The sequence below is a fragment of the Salmo salar genome, chromosome 24, assembly GCF_965601325.2.
Source record: "Salmo salar chromosome 24, fSalSal1, whole genome shotgun sequence".
NCBI lineage: Eukaryota > Metazoa > Chordata > Actinopteri > Salmoniformes > Salmonidae > Salmo > Salmo salar.
The window spans coordinates 24,328,114-24,355,624 of NC_138314.1; the positions used below are offsets into that span (position 1 = coordinate 24,328,114).

A 27,511-nucleotide genomic window follows, 5' to 3' on the forward strand; every position below is an offset into this window, starting at 1 on the left:
ACAAGAAAAAAACTACACCTCTTAAACCTTGAAAAATTAATTCCAATGTTTATCAGATTTCTGGATTGGTCTTGAGCAATCTTTTTCTCACTTCTTTTTCTTTTTTGGGGTTGAGTTGATTCAGATCCAAGAATGAATGATGCTTGTTTCTGTCGACATTTTCAGAAAATGTTGTCCCTTCTACCAAAACAGTTTATCTGCAAACAAACTAGCTAGCTGGTTGGCTTTGTCTGCTTTGTGTTTGTTTCTTGCAAATGACTTCCTCTCCAGTGTCGGGGCCATGGCTCAGCAAGGGTTGTTCGAGAAGGCGGGATATCGTGCAAAGACACACCTTGCCCAGATGGCCAGCCCAAGGCGGCTCAGGGCTCAACCCCCTTGTTTTTGTTGAAAGTGAAAAAGCAACACAAGGTGGGGCAGCATGGGGCTGCCAACGATCTGCGGATTCCTGCTTTAAAGGAAAAAATGTAGAGAAAAAATTGCTGTTTTATAGCTCAGCTCATGCTATTGTTCACATTTTGCCTGAGAAAAGATTTGGAAGTTTTAAAGCAGATTTCCTGCTATTCTACACATTTTGCCATGAGACTGAGAGAATTTTGCAGTTTTAAAACAAATTTCCTGCAATTCTACACATTTTGCTATCATATGATATCTGGGGGGCCCCGTACCTCTGACCCTGACACCACACCACTTTTGCACAACATTCTGTACAGTCTACTACTTCACGCTGAATGCAAAAGTCCTCTGCTGTGATAAAATATGTAAAATATTCTGTAACAAGTGTTGTTTTTGTGCTCAATGGTGGATCTATTCATAATCATTTGGAATGATTACTCTACTGTTGTTTTTTATAGCATGTTGATCATACTTTGCTATTTGCTCCTCAGCATTTTTTTAATTTAACCAGGCAAGTCAGTTAAGAACAAATTCTTATTTACAGTGACGGCCTACTGGGGAACAGTGGGTTAACTGCCTTGTTCAGAGGCAGAACAACAGATTTTTACCTTGTCAGTTCGGGGATTCGATCTAACAATGTTTTGGTTACTGGACCAACACTCTAACCACTAGGCTACCTGCCGCCCTTTTACCCAGGCCAGCTTCATCTCTCCAGTGGCCACTTGAATAACCCATACATCTTACTGCATAACCATGAACTTTCCAGAGCAAACGCCCAGCAACATCTCCCTAACATGTATCACTATTATTCTCATTCTTGTCTTCCTTTTATTTGACAGTGTCTGAGTGGGGGTTTACGTCTTTTCTCCTCCTGTCGCTATCTCTCGTTCTTTTCTGGACAGGCTGAATTGAAAAGCTCCGTTGGGTATTGGTCTCAGAGGGGACTTGGCTTGTTCCCCTGTCTCTCTATCGTTCTCTCTCTTCCTCATTGTCTTTCTGTCATTCTCTCTCGCTCTCTTTTTCGCTCTCTCTCATTCTTCCACTGAATAGTTAGACGACTAGAAAGCCTCTAGAATAAATAATAGTCTACTAGATATTTGTTTATTTTTTTCTCCTCAAACTGTATTTCAAGATACTTTGTCCCATCACCTTCTCTGCCTATTATCAGAAGTGAATACACTTGAGAGGCCACGTCAAATACCCAGCCACTTAATTTACTGATAATGAAGTGTCCGCGGCAACAATACACCTCAGGTGGCCTTACGCACCTCTGGAATTATTTATGGTTGTAACATATCCATTAATTTTCTGTTTCATAATATTGTCTTTCTTTTCAACATATGTTTTTCTCTCTTTTCTAACTCTTGACTTTTGTAATGCACAGTATTTCCCTGTCAGTAATCAAGCATTGAGGGATTTAGTGAGGGTGTCGGTTAGGAGATTGTTGGGGGGGCTCCTAGATTGGGTTTCATGCTCTGACTGTTGGGGTCCCATCTCACGATGCAGCCCTAACAACAGACTCACCTCTGGGGTGGGTGCGTGACGAGAGCGGCCTTGGCTAAAACACTTCTGACGGGCTCCCCCACGGCTGTGAAATGAAATTCCCCCACAGCTTAGTGAAATTTCATCTGGGCTTCACTAGCTATTACCACCGCAGTTCCTTCTCGTCCTATTTCCTACCCCCACCCTTCTCACCTTCCTGGTCCCTGGTAGTTGTGGTTTGACTAAAAGGGCTTTGTAAGTTAAACTGATTCTATCCTTCTGATGTATTATTATTGTCAAGGCTAACCAAATTGCAGCCACATTTGAAAAGAGTTGGCCAAAGTAGAAAAACAAAGCCGGCTGTTTTCTGTATTCATGCAGGACGTTTGAGGAAACATACACAGTAGCTATGGTTGGCTTGTTGAGGTCTATGTTTATACAGCCTCTCCTAGTCCATAAGCTTATAAGGATATATGTTTGACCAATTTTTGTTACATTTTCCCTTTTCTGCAAATTTGCACTGTATATTGTAATTTTATATTTTCTGTCATTGCAGCTGAGAACAGTGTGTGTATGTTTTACAGACTGTTTTGAGCACAGCACAAGTCTTCTTCGTAGCACAGACAGGTGTATACTGGACTGGTGCTTTTCATATGTGACTTCCATGGATTTAATTTGCTGAGATATAGAAGTAGAAAATTACAGTTGTGCTAGCACTTAACTTCTGCTAGAGTTGTTTGCATATTTATGACTGCCGGTAGCTTTGCTCAGAGACAAGCCAGATGACTCTGAAGCACAGAATTAGTCAGCAAGCAAGTGAATGACAGTAGTGAGTAATTGGCAGTTAGCGTATTGCATAATTTATGTGAAATAAAATTACCTTTTCAGCCACAGGTTATATTATACAATACATCCAGGAATTCATAAAAACGTTGTCTACACAATTTCTGAGCACCTTTTTATAGTCTCCATATTAGTCATATAATATAATTCCCATAATGCCTGTATCCTATCTTCAAATATTTTGGATTTATAAAAATGTAGTAAAGAAAGGTGATGTTTGTGAACTATTGATTCCTGATCGAATATGACAGGTTATCTTGCATATGTGAGGAGCACTCCTCTCAGAATAAATAAGTTACGGGGGGGGGGGTGTGTGTGTGTGTGTGTGTGTGTGTGTGTGTGTGTGTGTGTGTGTGTGTGTGTGTGTGTGTGTGTGTGTGTGTGTGTGTGATGCAGAGTGCTGATATATCACTGTTCCATCTGGATGAGCATGGGAACAGCAGACATTTCAGGGTAGTGTTTTCTAGCACCACTGGAGCCCTAAATTTGATTATTTTTTGAATTCACAAGTGCTTTGGAGTTTGCAAGAGGCCCCCTCCCTTCAAAGCCTCCCTGTAGTGTGATGTACTATAGTGTGGTGCTTCTATTCTACTGACTGTGTTCAGGATATGTCCATCACCACATCTCATACTGGCCTCTGTCAACTCATTTCCCCATCTCTTACAGACTGTGTGGTGCTATGTGTGGTTGCATCCTGGCTTCTCCATGTCCAATTGGCTATGTAGTTTTACACATTCATGAAAAATCCCTCCCTCCCCCCCCCCCCACACCACACACACACACACACACACACACACACACACACACACACACACACACACACACACACACACACACCAATGATGGTTGCGTAGCAGTGTAAGCCCCAGCGGTGTAAGGGAGAGAACACAGAAGCACCTATCACATCTCTCAGAGATTAAATGACAGTGTCACAGTGAAACATTGGCTCTGATAATAGGACAATAGAGCCAGTTTCAATTATGGTCTTTCTCTAGAGAGGACTGCAAGAAATGAATTACCTCAGGAAGGACAGTTTTATTTGTTCTATCAGTTTATTCTCGGTGACATTTAAATCTTTATTTCTTTAGACTCCTTGGGGCTTAAACACTCAATAGCTAGCCTCCTCTTACCAAGATAGGCTTTTGTTAGCTGTGTGTGACTGAAATCGCTCAGGTATCGCAAATGTGAGTTTCAGACCATATCAGAAGTACCAGAACAATACACCATGAACCACATACTGTTGTTTGTAAAGGACTTGTTTTTAGCATGAAATGAGTACCTGTCTCCATGTAAATAGCAGAATGATGTTTTAACATATGTGATGGCTGGGTCTTATCAACATGTTTATTTCACCCCTGCTGGTAATGCTTTGTTGTAGTGATTGAGAGAATGAGAGGTTTGCGATGGCCTGTCCTGTGTGTAGCCTGTCTCCTCTCCTCTCCATGTCAGAGTGAGGACTCTCAGTTTTGTGAGCTCTCTCTCCAGCTTCCCATCTCATCTCAGCCAGCCTGCCAGCTGCTCTTTCCTCAGTCCTCCACAGCCCTTATCTAGCTCTTCCCAAACGTGTCTCTGTGGTGCTGTTGGCTTGACTGCCTGTCTGTGTGACCTGGCTCAGACATGGCCCCGCCTCAGTAGAACAACACAGCCAGTTTACAAGTGATTATCAGCCCAGCCGTATGGAACACATCCAAAGGCCTTTGGTGTAAATTAAGTAGAGTCCATGCTGGAAGTCTGAGAGACTGTCTGTCCCAGGGTCTGGAGGGAGGGAGCTGGTCCCCCTGTGATGCCTGTGATTAACTTTGCAAAATGGCGCCGACAGAGATGGTCGCCTTGCTTCGAGTCCTTAGGAAACTATGCAGTATATATATATATTTTTTTATGTATTATTTCTTACATTGCTACCCCAGGAAATCTTAAGTCTTATTACATACAGCCGGGAAGAACTATTGGATATAAGAGCGACGTCAACTTACCAACATTACGACCAGGAATACAACTTTCCCAAAGTGGATTCTCTGTTTGGACCACCACCCAGGACAATGGATCTAATCCCAGAAGCCGACCCAAAACAACTGCGCCGCAGAAGGGGCAGACGGAGTGGCCTCCTGGTCAGACATAGACGTGCACATCGCCCACTGCTCCCGAGTATAGTACTCACCAATGTCCAGTCTCTTGACAACTAGGTAGATGGAATTCGAGCAAGGGTTGCCCTACAGAGAGACATCAGAGATTGTAACATTCTCTATTTCACGGAAACATGGCTCTCTCGGGATATGTTATCGGAATCGGTTCAGCCACCGGGCTTCTCGATGCATCACGCCGACAGAGATAAACACCTCTCTGGGAAAAGGAAGGGCGGGGGTGTATGCTTCATGATTAACGACTCATGGTGTAATCATAACAACATACAGGATCTCAAGTCCTTCTGCTCACCTGATCTAGAATTCCTTACAATCAAATGCCGGCCATATAACCTCCCAAGAGAATTCTCGTCAGTTATCGTCACAGCTGTGTACATTCCCCCTCAAGCAGACACCACGACGGCCCTCAAGAACTTCACTGGACTCTATGTAAACTGGAAACCACATATCCTGAGGCTGCATTTATTGTAGCTGGGGATTTTAACAAAGCAAATTTGAGAACAAGGCTACCTAAATTCTATCAGCATATTCATTGCAGTACTAGCGGGGGTAATACACTCGACCACTGCTATTCTAACTTCCGTGATGCATACAAAGCCCTCCCCCGCCCTCCCTTCGGCAAATCCGACCACGACGCCATTTTGCTCCTACCGTCTTATAGGCAGAAACTCAAACAGAATGTACCAGTGACTAGAAACATTCAACGCTGGTCTGACCAATCGGAATCCAAGATTTCTTTGATCACGCAGACTGGGATATGTTCCGGTCAACATCAGAGAACAACATCAATCTATACACTGACTCGGTGAGTGAGTTTATAAGGAAGTGCATTGGAGATGTTGTACCCACTGTGATTATTAAAACCTACCCTAACCAGAAACCGTGGATGGATGGCAAAACTGAAATCGCGAACCACCGCATTTAACCTTGGAAAGAGGTCTTGGAATATGGCTGAATATAAACAGTGTAGTTATTCTCTCCGCAAGGCAATCAAACTAACAGAATGCCGGTACAGGGACAGAGTGGAGTTGCAATTCAATGGCTCAGACATGAGACGTATGTGGCAGGGTCTACAGGAAATCATGGACTGCAAAAAGATGTCACGGACATCGACGTCACGCTTCCAGACAAAGTAAACACCTTCTTTGCCCGCTTTGAGGATAACACAGTGCCACCGTCGCGGCCCGCTAACAAGGACTGCACCCCCTCCCCTCTCCTTCTCTGTGGCCGACGTGAGTAAAACATTTAAACATGTTAACCCTCGCAAGGCTGCTGGCCCAGACGACATCCCTAGCCGTGTCCTCCGAGCATGCACAGACCAGCTGGCTGGTGTGTTTACGGACATATTCAATCACTCTCTATCCCAGTCTGCTGTCCCCACATGCTTCAAGATGGCCACCATTGTTCCTGTACCCAAGAAGGCTAAGATAACTGAACTAAATGACTACCGCCCCATAGCACTCACTTCTATCATCATAAAGTGCTTTGAGAGACAAGTCAAGGATCATATCACCTCCACCTTACCGGCCACCCTAGACCAACTTCAGTTTGCATACCGCCCCAACAGGTCCACAGACGATGCAATCGCCATCACACTTCACACTGCCCTATCCCATCTGGACAAGAGGAATACCTATGTAAGAATGCTGTTCATTGACTACAGCTGAGCATTCAACACCATAGTACCCTCCAAGCTCATCATTATGCTGGAGTCCCTGGGTCTCAACCCCGCCCTGTGCAATTGGGTCCTGGACTTTCTGACGGGCTACCCCCAGGTGGTGAAGGTAGGAAACAACATCTCCACTTTGCTGACCCTCAACACTGGGGCCCCACAAGAATGCGTGCTCAGCCCCCTCCTGTACTCCCTGTTCACCCCCGACTGTGTGGCCATGCACGCCTCCAACTCAATCATCAAGTTTGCAGATGACACAACAGCAGTGGGCTTGATTACCAACAACGACGAGACAGCCTACAGGGAGGAAGTGAAATGGTCCACCCACACAGACAGTGTGGTGAAGAAGGCGCAACAGAGCCTCTTCAACCTCAGGAGGCTGAAGAAATTTGGCTTGTCACCCAAAAACCCTGACAAACTTGTACAGGTGCACAATCGAGAGCATCCTGTCGGGCTGTATCACAGCCTGGTACGGCAACTGCACAGCCCTCAACCGTAAGGCTCTCCAGAGGGTGGTGCGGTCTGCACAATGCATCAGCGGGGTCCAACTACCTGCCCTCCATGACACCTACAGCACCCGATGTCACAGGAAGGCCAAAAAGAGAATCAAGGACAACAACCACCCGAGCCACTGCCTGTTCACACCATTACCATCCAGAAGGCGAGGTCAGTACAAGTGCATCAAAGCTGGGACCGAGAGACTGAAAAACAGCTTCTATCTCATGGCCATCAGACTGCTAAACAGCCTACATTGAGACCCAATCACTGGCCACTTTAATAAATGGATCACTAGTCACTTTAAACAATGACACTTTAAATAATGCCACTTTAATAATGTTTACATATCTTACATTACTCATATCGTATGTATATACTGCATTTTATACCATCTATTACACCTTGCCTATGCCGCTCGGCCATCGCTTATCCATATATTTATATGTACATAATCTCAGTCACCTCTTTAGATTTGTGTGTATTAGGTAGTTGTTAGGGAATTGTTAGATTACTTGTTAGATATTACTGCACTGTCGGAACTAGAAGCACAAGCATTTCGCTACATTCACATTAACATCTGCTGACCATGTGTATGTAACCAATAAAATTTGATTTGATTTTGATTTGATAACAGACAGAAGTTTTGAGGAATAATCCTAGATGGATCTCTCTTGGTGTATCTTTAATTCATTAGGACATTGGACCGGTAACTCTCACAAATGTTTACTTCTATGTATTATTTATTTGTTCGTATTTTTATAAAGTGTACTGCACTGTTGAGGAAATCTTGCAAGTAGACTTTTTCACTGTACACGTTACACTCTGTATCCTGTGCACGTGACAATTCAACTTTGATTTCATTTGACCTGGGTCAAGTGCAACAGTAGCAACACATGAGCAGAGACTGGACTGTAACAATGGAACTGTACATGCAGTGTTACAGCAAGCAATCTATTGATAAATAGAACATAAATAGAAGATAGAATAGTATTTTCAGCCTTTCTCTCCGGCCCCGACCACCCATGAGAACTAGTGGTTTATTGGACAAATTAAGTAAGGTACAGTATCTCCTTTACCAGTAACATTAGCAGCTTCAGATGTTGATTAGCTTAACCTTATCTTCAAAAGTTCAGACAGACTTCATAGCAACAATTGTCGCAATACATTAAAGGACAAGTTAACTTTTTTTGGCATGTTATAGAAGTGTCCAGACACTTTTTTTTTGCTATTTCACTTGGTTTTGAGAAACTTACCCAACCAGCAATAGATGTGTGTGCTTTCTCGTTTCTCATATCACCACAATGGGAACGAGAAAGAATGCGCATGCTGGCACATGGAAAAATATCGCTCGACTCCAACAAAGTGGAATACGACGTTGTGGATAAAGTTCGGAATTACACATTTTCATGTGTACAACATCTAAAAACCTGCATCACTATACTGAGAGCTTTGCCGTTTCTAAAAGGACGTATTTGGGTGTTTTTGGAGGCTTTGTTAATGTTTTTCCGTAGCCCCCATACTGCAGAACAAGCAATGAGGAAGTCTATTGCTGGTGGGGTAAGTTTCTCAAAACCAAGTGAAATCGCAAAAAAAAGTGTCTGGACACTTCTGTAACATGCCATATACATTTACATCTGAAAAGAGATTTGGTAAAAAAAGTGAACTTGTCCTTTAAGTGTACTTTATTTAATTAAATGCATCGCATTCTGACAGCTTACATGGTCTGTCGAATATAAGCACATTACACACGCATGCACACACACGTACACTTTCACGCTGTATTTTAACTATATAGCGCCATTTCTATTCAGTGACTCACAGTGTGTTACTTTGGTGTAAACTAATGTTTTTTCAGGCTTATCTAACCTCACCTGCATGGTAGACCTCCCCCACCAGTCTGTCCAGTGTTAATATCCACCGACAAGCTGCTCACCAGGACTCATCTCACACTAGCTGTCGCCATTTGTTTCCACTGCTCTTATGAACAAGGTGGTGTCATCAAAGTCAAAGGGCCAAAATAAAATGTGCATGTAGCTATTTGAATTTCTCTTCTCCTCAATATATCCTCTTTCTTCACAATCTCTCTTCTCCTCCCATATCCTCCCCTCCCCTCCCCTCTCCTATCCTATCTATTTTTCTACGGGCTTCATTACTCAGAAATGTTTCTCTCTGCTCTTTTTATTGTAGTCCAATTTCTTTGTTTGACAAAATTGCTAAATTGCCGAATGTCTGTGTGTTAAGGTTAAGCTCAGAGAACAAAGAAAACTTTCATCTGGCATCATATCTTCCTGATATCTCAGGAGCTGGCGTGCTACTGTATATTCAAAGGAAATATGAAACCTCGTAAAGTCCTTAATTTTCACAGCCACCTTTGATATGCCGTAGGGAGGGCAATAATTGACATCTCTAAATCAAAAACCTGAAATCATCCTCTGTTCCTCTGCAGAATAATTTGCGGAGAGAATTTTTTTTTTAAATTCTTTCAGTGTTTAAGTTCACCCTTTTGGAACCCTTTTTTCTAAAAGTGTAGCTTGCCAAATCCTGCTGCTCCTCAGTCACTTTTATTAGTTTGACTTTACTCCAGTGGTCACCAACCGGTCGATTGCATTAACCCACATTTTTTCTTGCACTGGCTCTATGTACACTGTCATTCATATTCCATTCACCCAGCTCAATATAACATTGACAGGTTTAGGCTACTACACGATACAAAATTTTTCCTGCACCCATCATGAGTTTGCTACAACCTAGCCTATGATTGAAAGTTTACAACACAGGTGCACAGGTAGAGAGAATTCTGACTATTCAAGGTGACAGACAGTGACACATTCAATACTGCTTTGCAAACTCTTGCCTGCATCTAGCTGATCTAGGGTGTAAACATTATTCCAACAGTTACAAATGTGAGTTTCTATTGGACAAAGTAAGGTGTTTATCCCTGTTTCCTTTTGTTTGCATCCGTTTTAAGAAACGTTTTTCAACAGCATCGGTGGAATGAATACACCTCTGATCACACGCAAACAGTTCACTTTCATAGCAGCCACATAAAAACAGCACGATCATTTTGCTCATTGTATATATAATTCCTTCTTGCAACTATCTACACACTCTCCTCCTCCCTTCGCTTGTGGACTTCAGTGAACAACACATCAGCTGTCTGTGACCAGGCGAAAATACTTTTCCAAGCCAAACCTACATATCATGACTGCTAACCGATAAACACAGCCTACATCGTTGTCACGACATAGTCAACTAGAACTACTACAACTAGCGTTAGTAAACCCGCTACAATCATGCAGCACAGTGTACAGTCAGAAAGCAGTTTAGCAGTTACACCAGTGGACCACGGTGGCAATAAATGAATTAAACCAAAAGCTTACCTTGACTAGCTAACATAGCATCCCTCTCTGTTTGAGCCAGGTGTTTAAGTAGGCAAACTAGCTAGCTGAATTTGCTAGCTAAGTGAACGTTTTTTTTTTAAATCAACCAAATATAGCTATCTCTCTCTCTCTCTCTCTCACTTCTTAATTTTGGGAGAAATGTATTTGTTGAAAACTATTGTCTTTCTCTCTCTTTGAGTAAACTAGTCACCACATTTTATGATCTGTAGTGCTAGCTAGCTGTAGTGTAAGCTTTCAGTGCTAGATTCATTCTCTGATCCTTTGATTGGGTGGATAACATGTCAGTGCATGTTGCAAAAGCTCTGATAGGTTGGAGGACGTCCTCCGGAAGTTCTCATATTTACTGTGTAAGTCTATGGAAGGGGGTGAGAATCATAAGCCTCCTAAGTTTTGTATTGAATTCAATGTATGCAGAAGAGGACAGAAGCAAGCCATTCTCTGGCTACACCATGGTGCTACCCTACAAAGTGCTGCTGAGGCTACTGTAGACCTTCGTTGCAAAACAGTGTGTTTTAATCTGAAAAGGATAACTTTTTTAATGCTTCACTATTTAGATTTTTATGGAATTCACTGAGGAGAATGGTCCTCCCCTTCCTCCTCTGAGGAGCCTCAACTGACTCACACATAGACACACTTTCATACTCTTCACATATGTGACCGACCGGCTTGATCCGGTCTTAAGTAGCAACATTTAAATTGTGTTTTTTACATTGGATTAAAGTACAGACTCAGAGCTAGAAAATTGTGTATCACACACTACAGTTAAGGAACAATGGGAAAGTAATTCTGCTTTGAAAGCTGATAAACTTGTAACCCCACTTTTGAGAAAAATGCCCTTGAGTGTTTTGGTACACCTACTTGGACAGCTTTTCTTTGTCAATGCCCATTCAGCATCGTTCACACACTCTTAAGCCTCAGCCCCACCCATCTCTTTAAGGATTCGCATGTGAAGCCATGTACTAAACAACCAAAGATGTCAAGACTAAAGGCTGGTTTATACTACATCTATTGACAGTTGACGCAGTGACATCATGAACATTCTATTGTCATCTGACATCAAACTTGTCGTTGTGAAAAAGTATACACACAAAATCTACAGGCTGCATGACATTAGCAGCCTGGTTATCCAAAATGGCATAACTGGAGAATTTTAACACCAATAAACCCACCCGTTTAAAAATGAATTTAGTATATGTCAATCTAGCACACCAGGCAACTAAAAGCAACTTTATAAACAGCTTGTTAGATGGTTAGCCAGTTCAAATAATGACCATATCATATAGCTGACAACGTCTTCACGTTACTGCATAGTGGAGTCTTTTGTTTAGACATGTAGCTAGCTAGCCAAATAAGGAACCATAATCCCAACTCATAACATTACTACCCGGCATGAATTTGCAGGTAGCTAACCAACCAGGTTCATTGTTATGGGCATCTCTCTCCAGAATGCTTGCACTCAGCTCTCCAGAATGTGCTCCACTGTCTCCCGCCAATTCTTGCACATTCATTGTTTCATTGTGTGAATTGTTTGCCCTTAGATTGTTTATTTTTTATCACATACGGAGACAGAGGGGCGCTGTTTCGCTCTCTCAGATGCCTTATCTGAGATTGATGCGTCTCTGTCGGAGTGCGTCTCGGTCAAATAAATTTGAAATATATTTCAATATTTTATTTGGATGGGCAAGGAAGTACGGTAGGGCGGGCCCACCCTTTACCCAGGACCTGCTTTTACCCCTACCTACATGTACTATACATATTACCTTAATTAAACTACCTTGTACCCCTACACATTGACTCGGTACTGGTACTCCTTGTAAATAACCTTGTTATTGTTATTTTACATTGTTACTATTTAATCTTTAAAAAACAAAATTGACTTTTTAACTCTGCATTTTTGGGAAAAGGCTTGTGAGCATTTCAAGGTAAAGTCAACACCTGTTGTTTTCGACGCATGTGACAAATAACATTTGATTTGATTTGAAATTGGCATCTGTTTTGTCAGAAGGACTGTGGAGGAAGCAGTTATGTAAGGCAGTTTTCTGTCATGCCATTGCTCTGACAGCACAGCACAGTACAGTGCATCTCTCTCCACACTGATTGCTACTCTGTTATGGAATGTGGCACAAGTTATTTGGTTGTCATTTTAAATATTTCTACACACTTCTGCTTCACTCTGTGAAAAAGATATGTGAATGGGGAGTGAGTGTGAGCCTCACAAAAACCCAGGTTTCAGCAAATAAAACGCCTGGTCTATTATTCAGTGTTTTCCTGTTTTCTTTTTTGGTTTGTACTTTTGACCCCTTTTTCTCCCCAATTTCATGATATCCAATTGGTAGTTACAGTCTTGTCCCATTGCCGCAACTCCCGTACAGACTCGGGGGAGGCGAAGGTTGAGAGCCATACGTCCTCCGAAACACGACCCTGCCAAGCCGCACTACTTCTTGACACACTGCTCGCTTAAACCGGAAGCCAGCCAATGCGTCGGAGGAAACACCGTACAACTGGCGACCAAAGTCAGCGTGCATGCGCCTGGCCCGCCACAGGAGTCGCTAGTACACGATGGGACAAGGACATCCCGGCCATCCCTAACTCTCCCCTAACCCGGACGTTGCTGGGCCAATTGTGTGCCGCCTCATGGGTCTCCCGGTCGCAGCCAGCTGCAACACAGCCTGGGATCGAACCCGGGTGTGCACTGACGCCTCTAGCACTGGGATGCAGTGCTTTAGTCTTTCGGGAGGCGTTTTCCTGTTTTCTGAGTCACATTCTTTCACGATCACTGTCCTCGAACTCCCTGTTATAAATAAGCCAAGGCGCAGCGTGCCGGTAATTCCACAACCATTATTTAGAAGTGAAACCGAACAAAACAATAAACAGGATAAACAGAAAGAAATGTGACGTTCTGGGGTTGCTCAAAGGCAGCTACACAAAAACAAGATCCCACAACTCAAGGAGGGAAAAAGGGCTGCCTAAATATGGTTCCCAATCAGAGACAACGATAGACAGCTGCCTCTGATTGGAAACCATACCTGGCCAAAACATAGAAATAAAATACATAGAATGCCCACCCCATATCACACCCTGACCTAACTAAACAGAGAAAAATGGCTCTCTCAGGTCAGGGCGTGACACATTCATAATTGAGAGCATTATATATTTGCTCAGATGTCTTTTCTAGAAGTACAATGCATGTTGTTCTTTGTTCATCACAACAATAAAAAAGGGAAAATGTATGTTGGAAAGGGTGCCATGTGCCATATGTACTGTAGACAAACTGGCATTGTTGTCCAAGCAGCATAAAGAGCGCTTTAGAGAGAGTGCATATTTATCTCTTTCAATCTCTCTTTCTTTCTGGCAAGCCTCAAATGAAGGAGATGTTGTTTAGTGCCGGTGCGCTTCGGAGACAGTGTGTGAAATGTATTGGCCCTGAGCCCTGCCATTTGACACACAAGACATGGCTAACAGATCTGGTGCCATTTCCAATCTCCTCCTGCTCCTGTGTAAAGCTGACCTTTGCTGCCTGCTGGCTATATTTAAACTCTGAGCACCGGAGACTGTCACTGGGAAATTATATTATCAATGCTCTCCATTTGTCTGCCCTGCCGTATATTCTCCTTGCATACAATTATATATATTCATATTGTACTGCTGCAAACAAGAGCAGTGATAAACACCCAAGCCAGAGCATTTTGTATTATTCTGCTCGTAAATCTGAGAAGATCCATTTAGTATGATATGTTACATTTCGTATGGTATGTATTCATTTGTGGATGTCAATCACCCATTTCGTATGATATGTTACGAATTACAATTTGTATTATATGTTATGAATTTGCAAAACGTACAAGGTACAAATTTACAAAACGTATGATATGTTACGAATTCTAGGTAGGTGGCTAACAGTAGCGAGCTTACTAACATGAGCTAGGCTAGGGGTTAGAGTTAAGTTTATGTTTAAGTTTAAGTTTAAAAGTTAGGAGTTAGGTTAAAGGGTTAATGTTAGGATTAGCTAAAAGGGTTAAAAAGTTAGTGTTAGGGTTAGCTAACATGCTAAGTAGTTGCATTGTTGCTAAAAAGTAGTAAGTAGTTGAAAAGTTGCTAATTAGCTAAAATGCTAAAGTTGTCCGTGATGAGATTCAAACTCTCAACATTTGGGTTGCTAGACGTTCATGTTATACACCCATCCATCCCCCCGACCAACCATCCTACTTTTGTTTTTGCCATAAGTAACTATCTGTCTTACGTAACCATATCAAACATAACATATGCTAATTTTATGCTTATTATGTTATGTCAAGTCTGAGACCAGGCTGGAGCAGGGTGACAGTTATGTGGAGCTTCCCTCTGAGCTACAGACTCATATATATTACTGTAAAGAGCAACTGTGTAACTGTATGGGCAGTACACAGCATGTTAATACAGAGTTGTGAGAAATAGCAGTGCATATCATACCAAGGACCAGAGAGTTGACCTTTTGTAGAAGCACAGTCTATAAAATGTCATGGTTTACAGACATTGATTTAGTCATTAGACGCCACTATTTTTAGTCATAGGAATGTGTGTTGATAGAGCTTATGGAAACACCATTACCTTCTCATACAATATTGATCCTCTCCCATCTCTCTCTCTGTCTGTGCTGCAGGTCAGAGGTGGGTTTCCAGAGGGTCCTACAGGTGGATCTGGAGGTGGACAGCTTCCTGGGTCCACTGGGCAGCCGCTGGATCACGTGGCAGGTTGAGTACCCGGGCAGCCATGCCACCACGCAGGAGGCAGAGACAGAGATCTGGCTTGCCCAGAAAGACCTAGGGGGCATTGTGCCCCTGGCCATGGTGAGTGGTGTCAGTCAGTCAAAGTCACTACAACACATAGAGCAGATGGGCTGTGCCAGAGTTCTGAAATTCATTCAAAGTTCTGTGGGTTACACAGTGTGCATCCTGCTGTTCAGAACAGTGACAACACTTCCCTTAACAGCATCTTATATTTACTTTTATACCCTAATGTGATTAAAATATACTGAACAAAAATATTAACGCAACATGCAACAATTTCAAAGATTTTTCTGAGTTATAGTTCATATAAGGAAATCAGTCGATTGAAATAAATAAATTAGACCCTAATCTATGGATTTCACATGACTGGGCAGGGGTGCAGCCATAGGTGGGCCTTGGAGGGCATAGACAATCAGAATGGGTTTTTCCCCATAAAAGTGCTTTATTACAGAGAGAAATACTCCTGAGCAGAAATACCCCCCCCCCCCCCCCCCCCCCCCCAGACAATCCTGCAGGTGAAGAAGCCGGATGTGCAGATCCTGGGCTGGCATGGTTAAGTGTGTTGGACATACTGCCAAATTCCCTAAAACTACCTTGAACATTACATTCTCTGGCAACAGGTCTGGTGGACATTACTGCAGTCAACATGCCAATTGCACACTCCCAAAAAACATGAGACATCTGTGGTATTGTGTTGTGGCATTGTGTTGCCTTTTATAGTCCCCAGCACAAGGTGCACCTGTGTAATGATCATGACGTTTAATCAGCTAAATGATATGCCACACCTGTCAGGTGGATGGATCATCTTGGCAAAGGAGAAAGGTGTGCATTTTTCAGAAATAAGGTGTTTGTGTGTATGTAACATTTCTGGGATCTTTTATTTCAGCCCATGAAACATAGGACCAACACTTTACATGTTGCGTTTATATTTTTTTCAGTTTAGTTAAATACAAATGTAAGAAGAACAAAGACACCACATTTTTTAGAGATAAACAAAATATAGATTGCCATAGGATTACAATCATACTGTACACTATAATTTTGGCGTAATACATTTACTGTATAGTTATCGTACATTACAAAATCAATATTAGATCTGATATAACTACACTGATATTGCAGGCCTGTAGCTCCAGTGTTTTGCCTGTGGAGTGTGTGTTTTGGCATGGAGGAGTGGGTACATGTGGCCGTCAGCAGGTCCTGTGTCTGGGGCCCAGAGGCTCTCTGTGGCCTGAGGCTAGGCCTGGAGGTGTGTGTCTCTCTTAGGTTGCTATACAGATGAGCCTCTCTGCTGGGCGGATTCATCAAAGCTACTCTATTTAACTTCACAGAACATCTGTCGCCCCATTTGCCTTGGTTTTCTAAACAGAGTTAGATCCAGAAAAGCAACTTAAAGATACCAGAGAGATCAACTACACCCACTTACAAGCAGGACATGTTGCTTGCCAGTGTTGAGTTATGTGATTGTGATGCATCTGTAAGGGCTTAATTTTGTGGTATGCTTAATGAATGTTGTGAGTGCACTGTTGGGACCTTCTTAAGGATCCGCCCCTTTAAAAAAAAATTTGCCTAAAATGACGTACCCAAATCTAACTGCCTGTAGCTCAGGCCCTGAAGCAAGATATGCATATTCTTGGTACCATTTGAAAGGAAACACTTTGAAGTTTGTGAAAATGTGAAAGGAATGTAGGAGAATATAACACAATAGATCTGGTAAAAGATAATATAAAGAACAAAACAACCGTTCTTTTGTATTTATATATTTTATATTTTGTACCATCATCTTTGAAATGCAAGAGAAAGGCCATAATGTATTATTCCAGCCCAGGTGCAATTCAGAGTTTGGCCAATAGATGGCAGCAGTGTATGTGCAATGTTTTAGACTGATCCAATGGACCATTGTATTTCTGTTCAAAATGTTGTATCAAGACTGCCCAAATGTGCCTAATTTGTTTATTAATAACTTTTCATATTCAAAATTGTGCACTCTCCTCAAACAATAGCATGGTATTCTTTCATTGTAATAGCTACTGTAAATTGGACAGTGCAGTTAGACTAACAAGAATCTAAGCTTTCTGCCAATATCAGATATGTCTATGTCCTGGGAAATGTTCTTGTTACTTACAACCTCATGCTAATCGCATTAGCCTACGTTAGCGTAACCGTCCCGTGGACGGGACACCAATCCCAAAGATACTGTATAAATGGTTCCATATTAGCAGTTTCTATAGCTACATTATAGGTGGCCGTGGGTGTAAGGCAGCCCCCAAAGTGACTATCCCACTACATGGGTTAAGGTGCCTGTATTCCTGTGTTGCTGTGCTGAGAGGAATGCAGATACTGTAGATCTTGTTCCCCAAAAGTATTTAGTATTTTTTTAAATGTATTAGGATCCCATAAACTGTTGCAGAAGCAGCAGCTTCTCTTCCTGGTGTCAACAGACTCATGTCCCGGATAATTGATGCTATGTGTGCAGAGGTACAGTATATTATCCATATTTCTCTTTTCATATTCCTTTTCTTCTGATGTGTCAACAAAAGGATAATTGCACCCACACTTTGCATTGACACAAATTGTATAGAGAATGTATCTTTCTCACATCAGTATTTCATACCGTCTCTGTGAGGGAGCTTTATGTGGGTACCAGAATGAACATGATACCCATTTACGGCTCAGTCTTTTTTATTTGCAGATGAATTAGCTCATATTTTAGTATAGAGTATTTGCAAAATTATTAATGAGGGAATACAATTTCAGATGTTTTTGTAGTTGTCAGAAGTGCAGACTGACTTGGGATCTTTGTGAAGTACTGTACACTCCAAGCCTGGAGCGTTGCCAGAATTTTGGAGCCCCGTGAAAACAACAACTACCGGGCCCCTAACATAGAAATCAGAATGTTTCAGATTAAAATAACGTACTGAACAATATGTGTTATTAAATGTACTAACTATAAGCTTCTGCTGCTCTATACTACAATTGTGCAGATTCTAGTTTCCACCTTCATCCTTTGCCTATATTAATAGTATTGCAAAAATGTTTGGTTCCTAATGTTAACAAAAGCTGTCTGTGTCATGAGATTTTTATGATGCTTTATTGTAAATAACTACACAATCGGTGACTTATTTTTTAATATATGGTATTGTAGTCAGTTTTAATGAAGAAATTACTAATGATCCATGTTTCAGATTAAAGAATGTATTACTAATTCTTATAAACAAGGCTAACCCTCTTCTGCCCTATGCATAATTCCTAAATAAATGCCTAAATAACATAGCCAAAATAAAAATAAATCCTGAACTATGTGGAGTGCAGGCATAAATGTGGTACCTACAGAGAACAAGCATCTGTGAAATTGCAACTGTAGTGTCAAGACATTATGTGGGCATTCCTGAGTAAATTCAACAGGAGATGAACCATAGCAGAAAACACTCTGAAACAGTATTTTGCCCGTCCCCGGGCAGGCTTGTGTAGAACAGGTTAGGGCATTTGTCCTTGTGTTTCTTCCCTGTAAACAAAACTCAGAGGTTACACTGCACCAAGAGCCCAGCGTCAAGCTTTCTTGTGAGCAAACTAATTTATAATGTCTTTAAAGTTTAATTTTCAAGCTAACTGGTTTTCAATTGAAAGGAAGGCATTGCTGTTCAACCTGTCTTGGCACATTGTAGATCTTAGATAGTTCTTTATACATTTCGGCTTACTGAAGGCACCTTCAGCAAATGTTAAAGACATTCGCAGTTCAATGCACACCTCTCCAAAAATGCTCTGTAGCTGCATCTTGTGGATGGCATTTAGGAGCTCTACAGGAGAAAGACCATCTGAAAAAGTGGCACCATATATTGTCTTTAGATGTCGCACTAAAATCCATCTATGAGATCTTTGGAGTAATTGTTTCTCAATTTGTGGCAAGATACACAAATTTGGTTTTCAGTCATTTTCCTAAATGTAAGTATTGATGAAAACTCCTTGCATATAGCTGCAATCACATGTCCAAATTATACTATGACTGAAATTATACTATGATTATACTATCCAGAGCTACATGTAACGGCCGTCGAAGGGAGTAGACCAAGGCGCAGCAGGTTGAGTGCTCATAATTAACTTTATTTCGAACACTAAACAAAACAAGAAAAACATGACAGCCAAACAGTACTGTCAGGTACACGAAACACTGAACAGAAAATAACCACCCACAAACACAATGAGAAAAAAACCCTACTTAAATATAGTCTCTAATCAGAGGCAACGAGATACAGCTGCCCCCAATTAGAGACCAATCCCAAACACTCCCAACCTAGACATAGACAACCTAGAATAAACATACAAATAGACTAACATAGAACATAACCCAAAAACCCCGAAACACACAAACCAAACACCCCCTGCCACGCCCTGACCAAACTACAATAACAAATAACCCCTTTTACTGGTCAGGACGTGACACTACATAAAACACTGTGTTGGAAATCCAGTGTCTGACTGTTCATTTGCTATGTCATCTTCAGTCTCATCAGGGAAACGTTTTATTTTTTTCTGGCGGCTCCTCTGTTCACTGTGAAGCTGAGTAGTTACACCCATTTCATTTGCCACCATGGAGGCTTCTGCCAGAAGAGCGTCCCACTGATTACACAGAGCCTGTATTTCTTCATGTAGTGCCTTAATGTGAGCTGATTCAGTGTCCAGAGAAATATTTCCTGACTGAAGAATTAGGTTCTTTTCTCAATACGCTGCAAAACTTTTACCCAGAAAGTGATCAGGAAGATTGCCTTGGAAGACATGAAGTAGCTTTTCAGACTTTTTGCCTCAGATTTGGCTTTGTTTGTCAGGCTGCAGGTAGCTAGAAGCATGTCTAGGGCCTTGATGATAGACGGTAAATTAGTTGACACTGGACGGACCGCAGCAATACGCGCACTCCATCGCGTGTCTGAAAGGCGGTTAAGACAGCAGCCAGTCTTTTCCTTGAGAATGGCCCATCGCTCTGGGCTGGAACTGAACAGATTGTAAAGACGATTCACACAGCCAAAAAAGGTTAATACTTCTGGGAATGACTGAGCTGCATGTACACCCACAAGATTAAGAGTATAGGAGGCACAAGGTGAGTATGTGGCCAGTGGATTATTTTGCAGTATGTATGCTTGAACTCCCTTCACTTTCCCTGACATATTTGCACCATTATCATAGCCTTGACAACAGCAATCTGCTATGTCAATACCATGCCCTTCCAATGCACTCAAAATCATTTCAGATATGTCACTGCCTGTCTTTCTAGCAAAGTCTTTAAATTCAAGAAAACATTCAATTATTTCCCATTCACCTGTTCCCTGAACTTTATCTTTGTGTACAAATCTCGCCAATAATACATTTTGCTCAGTATGGGAAATGTCTGGAGTTGCATCACATATAACCGAGTAATAGATTGCATCTTCTCTTTCATAAAGTATTGCTTTCAAAACCCTTTGACCACATATTCCTATGAAGTCGTTTTGGCTCTCAGAGCTGAGGTAATGAGTCAGTCGTGCTCCTTTCTTTTTGTCCCTGACTTCCTGTAAGTGCTCAGGTAATAGCGGGTCATAATTTGACAACAGCTCAAGTAAGCCTAGGTAATGTCCATTATGCACATCATCAAGATCATCAGATTACTATTAGATGCTCAGTACAGTGTCACATCCAAAATCCTTTCTAGAAGTGCTCTGTTTTTATACATTTCGGACTGGATTTGTTTCTGCAGCTGACTGTCTATACCTGTAGCTGTAGTTACGGTATGCTGCTGATTTTTCCATTTCCAGTAACAGTTCTTGTGAGACACACCATCCTCATGCTCTGGTAGTTTGTCATACATTCTCTGCCATTTCACGGATGATATCTTATAGCCATCCTTACTATTCAGAGAACTGGGTGATGGTTTACTTTGCTCATGAGAAAAAATAACACATGGAATGCAATATAATGCATTTTTCCACTCTTACTTTCCACTCTTACTATAAATAAGCCAGTCTCTGCACCTTTTCTCTTCCGTTTGCTAACTTATTGTATTGTAAATAGTTGGGGAATGGCTTGCCTTCTGAGTCTGGGGGCATGATTTTATACAGTTCTGTCTCCTCACCACACCTGTTGGCTAGTCTGCAAACAATAGCTTCTCTTTCATGGTCTTTTACTTTCTCTGGCCACAGTGCTGGATCATCTAAAACCTCATCTTCCTCACTTTGAATCTGTCCATACTCTTCCTTTCCCTTATTACTTGCTTGTTCAATCTCTTCTGTCAGTCCTTCACTGGCACTGCTGCTACTCTTTAACTCCTCTTCCTCCTCTCTGCGTCAGAGTCTGTCTGACAGCTTTCGGCTGAGGTTCTGCCTGCCTGGGGCTCTCTAGGCACTAGAAAGTGAGTAAACAAAGGGAAATATAGGTTTAATGTTCGCTCCTACAAAGGTTACCATACTAAAAATCTACCACTGAAAGAAAAAATGTTTTAATAGCATACATATCAAATAGAATACGTATTTAAGTGTGTCTAAGTATGTGCCTATCTTTACAATTTAAAAATGGTCTAGTTATGCTGCTGCTGCTACAAAACAACTGCCTCACCTCCAAGGTCCGCTGTTTCAACTTCATGTAGTAGACACACGTTGGGATCTTTGTCTGCAGCAGTAGTAGTAGCATCTACAGTATGGATAGGTAATGTGAACTAACTCACTTTTGTACATCGCGTTGGTCTGTACAATTTACCTTATTTTAGCACCCAAAAAACGTAATACTTCCAGATCAACTGTAATATCAATACCATTGTAAAGGACAATTTCTCCCCTTTCCAACAAAATCAATAACGAGACCTTCATGATGCCCATCTCTGCATGATTCAAGAAGGCAATGAGCTCCGTCGGGTCTTTTTAAAAATGGCGGGTGGGGAAGCGAAATATATTGCGTTATAGTGAGAAGGAGAGATGTCGTGTGGGGAAACTGCTTTTTTCACACGATCTGTCCAACTTACCACCTTATCGCCTCTAAAATGTAAATAAAACACAATAAATAGTTTATATAATGTGTCATTACATACCTATTTGAAGGTTTGTGACGAATTTGATTCGGGTATTTAGGGCGGTGCTAAAGTGATCTTCAGAAGTAAACAGCGGCTTTTGAGAGTCATGATAGATGGCAGTGATGACGCAAAAAATGACTAGGTATCCCCCTTACCCTGTCCCTTTCTTGTTTTTAAACGGTGAGAGAAGTGCTACACCTGGTGGAGAGAGGCTGTAAGACAGAATTAGTTGCTTTATGCATGCTGTACGTTACACCATGACACGTCACGATGTAACGTACAGCGTCGGAGGGGTCAGTTTTTTCAACTTTTCTCCAATACTATAGAGCCATTACCGTGTCAATCAACGCTTGAATAGAAATGTAGTTCACACCAGATTTTGCTGTCAACACAGTCGCTACAGTCCCATTAGTTTTCTTTGCAGCCTCGTTTGAATGTCGCGGTTGCGCACATTTGTACGGAATGGAGTTAGCGTACGTTAGGCTACATGTTAGGTTTTCATTTTAGTCTGGCTAGCTAGCAAATATTGGGGAATACAGTTATAATAATATCTAAATAAAAGCTAATTAGCTAGCCATAGCTGGTAGTGGTAACTCATCATCATCATGTTAATAATTACTGCTCTGACCGATCCGAGTGAGTCCACCGTAGGCAGCTACCTGTAGCTAGCAAGCTATCAAGCTAGCTATATTGCCTAGCTAGGCTACTCAGTTTGCAGGCCGTCTGCATTGACTTACCACTCAAATCCTTCTCCTCATTTTCTTTTCTGGGAAAAAACGTGGTGAGTAATTTTTTTCTGAATTGTGCTGTATCTGTCTTTGTTTCCTTTCTTTCCTTTTTTGGAAACCCGATTTCGTTTTTGAGGGGGGCATAGTGGCTATCTCTCATGAATGCTTAGGCTACATGCCGGAGCAACTGTCAGATCTCCTCGTGTAGAATAATGGACCAAACCATGTGCATTATGGGGTGGGGGGGGAGATGCCTGATCTAATTATGGTTATACGTTTTAATTTTCATCACAGATTATTTGGTCTAACATTTTTTAAATTATAAACAAATAATTCTCTAAACGTTTAGGGGCCCCTACCAGGCTAGGGCCCCATGAATCATTAATGTTTTCCCCCCCTTAACGACGCCCTTGCTCCAAGCCCCGATATATTACCCATCATTCTAATAGTATCTGGTATTATGATGAAATCATTATGCATTTTGAGTGCAATAAGGATTTATGGTTCAAGGCCGATTATAAAGGTTTTTATAAAGCGACAAAGATCCATCATAATTAATCTGCTATTAGAATCACTTGCTAAACTTGGCAGAATCAATTATGGACATAATCATCATTGCGAGAGGCTCATATGAGAAGATGAAGGGTGTATTCAAATACATTAGAGCAGGTTACATACGTGTACAGTGTATGGATATGCTATGCAACCTCTGATGCTTAGTCATCCTTTCCTGATTCTGTATTCTATTCAGGAAGCCTTCCATTAAGCCAGTTATGACCTTGGAAATAGATCCCTGTTCTAGTGATTCTATTTTTATGGTTATGACTACATGTAATGGAGTGACTCAACATTTCAATGCATGCCTATCTCAGGACTGCACCTGGTCAATGCTCGGTGGACATTTCCATTGCTGATATTGACATTGTGAGCTGTTGTTGTCCAGCCTTACTCCAGTCCTATATCAATTCATTCACTCTTCATTCATTCAATCTTTTTTCAATCATTCAATCTTTCTGTTTTTCTATTCCTTTCTTCCCTCCATTTGTTGTAGTTTCCTATCTTACCTGCGTTTGTAGTTTCCTGGCTAGTAAAGTGCAGACTCGTGTCAGACCATTCTCATGTTCAGTATACAACCGGGTTTGTCCATAATTCTATCCTCCTGATTCCTGCTTACAAGCAAAAACTAAAGCAGGAAGTACCAGTGACTCGCTCAGTACGGAAGTGGTCAGATGACATGGATGCTACGCTACAGGACTGTTTTGCTAGCACAGACTGGAATATATTCCGGGACTCATCCAATGGCATTGAGCAGTATACCACCTCAGTCATCAGCTTCATCAATAAGTGCATCGACTGCGTCGTCCCCACAGTGACCGTATGTAGGTACATATCCCAACCAGAAGCCATGGATTACAGGCAACATCCGCATCGAGCTAAAGGCTAGAGCTGCTGCTTTCAAGGAGCGGGACATTAATCCGGACGCTTATAAGAAATCCCGCTATGCCCTCAGACGAACCATCAAACAAGCAAAGCGCTAATACAGGATTAAGATTGAATCCTACTACACCAGCTCTGAAGCTCGTCGGATGTGGCAGGGCTTGAAAACTATTATGGACTACAAAGGGAAACCCAGATGTGATCTTCCCAGTGACGCAAGCCTACCAGACGAGCACCAGCAACACTGAGGCAAGCAACACTGAAGCATGCAAGAGAGCACCAGCTGTTCTGGATGACTGTGTGATAACGCTCTCGGTAGCCGATGTGAGCAAGACCTTTAAACAGGTCAACATTCACAAAGCTGCGGGGCCAGATGGATTACCAGGATGTGTACTCAAAGCATGCGAGGACCAACTGGCAAGTGTCTTCACAGACATTTTCAACCTTTCCCTGACCGAGTCTGTAATAACTACATGTTTCAAGCAGACCAAGGAAGCGAAGGTAACGCCTACATGATTACCGACACGTAGCACCCACGTCGGTAGCCATGAAGTGCTTTGAAAGGCTGGTCATGCCTCACATCAACAGCATCCTCCCGGATACCCTAGACCCACTCCAATTCGCATACCGCCCCAACAGATCCACAGATGACGCAATCCCAATTGCCCTTTCCCACCTGGACAAAAGGAACACCTATGTGAGAATGCTGTTCATTGACTACATCTCAGCGTTCAACACCATAGTGCCCACAAAGCTCATCACTAAGCTACGGACCCTGGGACTAAACACCTCCCTCTGCAACTGGATCCTGGAATTCCTGACGGGCCGCCCCCAGGTGGTAAGGGTAGGTAACAACACATCCGCCACGCTGACCCTTAACATGGGGCCCCCTCAGGGGTGCATGCTCAATCCCCTCCTGTACTCCCTGTTCAATCATGACTGCACGGCCAGGCATGACTCCAACACCATCATTAAATTTGCTGATGACACAACAGTGGTAGGCCTGATCACCGACAACAACGAGAGCCTATAGGGAGGAGGTTAGAGACCTGGCCAGGTGGTGCCAGGACAACAACCTCTCCCTCAACGTGATCAAGACAAAGCAGCTGATCGTGGACTACAGGAAAAGGCGGGCCGAACAGGCCCCCATACAGGGCTGTAGTGGAGCGGGTCGAGAGTTTCAAGTTCCTTGGTGTCCACATCACCAACAAACTATCATGGTCCAAACACTGCTGAACAATTAATCAAATGACACCCCCCCCCCATTTGTTTTGTACACTGCTGCTACTCGCTGTTAATTATCTATGCATAGTCACTTCACCCCTAACTAAATGTGCAAATTACCTCAACTAACCTGTACCCGCGCAAATTGACTCGGTACCGGTACCCCCTGTATCCTCGTTGTGTTACTTTTTATTCTTTTTTACTTTAGTTTATTTGGTATATATTTCCTTTACTCTTCTTGAACTGCACTTTTGGTTAAGGGCTTGTAAGTCAGCATTTCACGGTAAGGTCTATACTTGTATTCGGCGCATGTGACAAATAAAGTTTGATTTGATTTGAGTCAAATACAGTGCCTTCAGAGAGTATTCAGGCACTATAAGTATTTTCCACATTTCGTTGTGTTACAGCCTGAATTTCAAATTGATTACATTTAGATTTTGTGTCACTGATCTACACACAATACTCCAAAATGTCAAATACAATCGAGTAGTGAATTTCAAGCACAGATTCAACCATAAAGACCAGGGAGGTTTTCCAATGCCTCGTAAAGAAGGGCACCAACTGCAGTTGCGATTTTAGCATGTAAATCTTGGTGGCGCAACAACAACAAACAAACTAGTGGGATGCATGCCAGCTAAGCCACTACACAACACAACACTAAACAATACATGAATTGCACTATAACAGTGACAAACGGTACCCACAAACTCTTAGGTGTCACGTGTGCTCCCTCTCCGGCCTCTAGGTCACCAGGCTGCTCGTTATGGAGCACACCTGTCATCATTGTTACGCGCACCTGCACGTCATCAGACACACCGGGACTTCATGACTTCCCTGATTACCTTCCCTATATTTGTCACTCCCTTTGGTTCCTTCCTCAGGCGTCATTGTTTCTGTTTCAGTTTCATGTCTGTGCGTTCTTCGTGTTTTGTTTTATGTTTCGTTCATTTACTAAATGATTCACTCCCTGAACTTGCTTCCCAACTCCCAGCACACACATTACATTAGGGCCTACATAAAGCTGTCCCAACAGAAGTTCCAACATCTTACCTCTGCTACACCTGGCTATCAGTGGAGCCTTGTCTGGCAGCGAAACAGTTCATTCAGTCTCATATACTGCCTTTAAAAAAACATAGCTGATATGGCTAACTTGCGTAAACAAAGGTGGTTTATAATGACAAGTGAGATGTACAAACTATGGCATAAGGGGACGATGAGCGTATGAGAGTCAATCGATTAAAACATTAATGAGTGAGCTAGGACGGACATAGTCAATATAACTATTTGTTTAGCACTTTTTGTTTAGTACAGGGACAGATTTCAGGACATGGGCCGTTCTTACAGTGTTCTCCCTATACACCAAGTCAGAACTGTAGGATAAATAAAGGGGGCATATAAGCAGACAATGAAAGCTCTTACAATATTATATGATTACATTTCTCTAAAACAGGTTATAGGCTACATGTGCACCACCAAGTCAGAACAGTAGGCGAAATTAAGAGGGGTAAATAGACTAAATTATTAGGGGGAGGCACATAGGCTACTAACATCTTACTACACAACATACACGTAGTATTACTTTCTCAGCTACAGTATGCATATCTCCCTGGCATATTACATCATTTATGCAGCAGCATACAATATATTTTTGGACTCACCTTGTTGTGCTGTGCTCACTTGAACAGGAAGATTGCGCGGCGGTCCTTCGTGGGCAAATTATGTCATCAAAGTCTGGCATTCTCTGGATTTATGGTGCTTTCAAAACAACTGGGAACTTTAACAACTGGTTAAATTATGTCATTGATCTTCAGGTCGTAGCTCTAGAAAGAGGCCGGATTTACAATTCCGAGTTGAATGACCATTCAAAACGTATTTTTCCAGTCGGAGCTTGTTTAT

At 42.1% G+C, this 27,511-nt stretch overlaps 1 protein-coding gene across 1 annotated transcript in view; it reads left to right on the forward strand.

The window, feature by feature from the left end:
* The window catches only part of LOC106585532 (transmembrane protein 132C), a 217,694-nt gene that overhangs the window by 139,576 nt on the left and 50,607 nt on the right, over window positions 1-27,511 (forward strand). Inside the window, exon 4 of the mRNA XM_045706869.2 lies at window positions 15,070-15,256. Within this exon, the coding sequence (XP_045562825.1) occupies window positions 15,070-15,256 (187 nt within the window). The remainder of the gene's footprint in view (window positions 1-15,069; window positions 15,257-27,511) is intronic.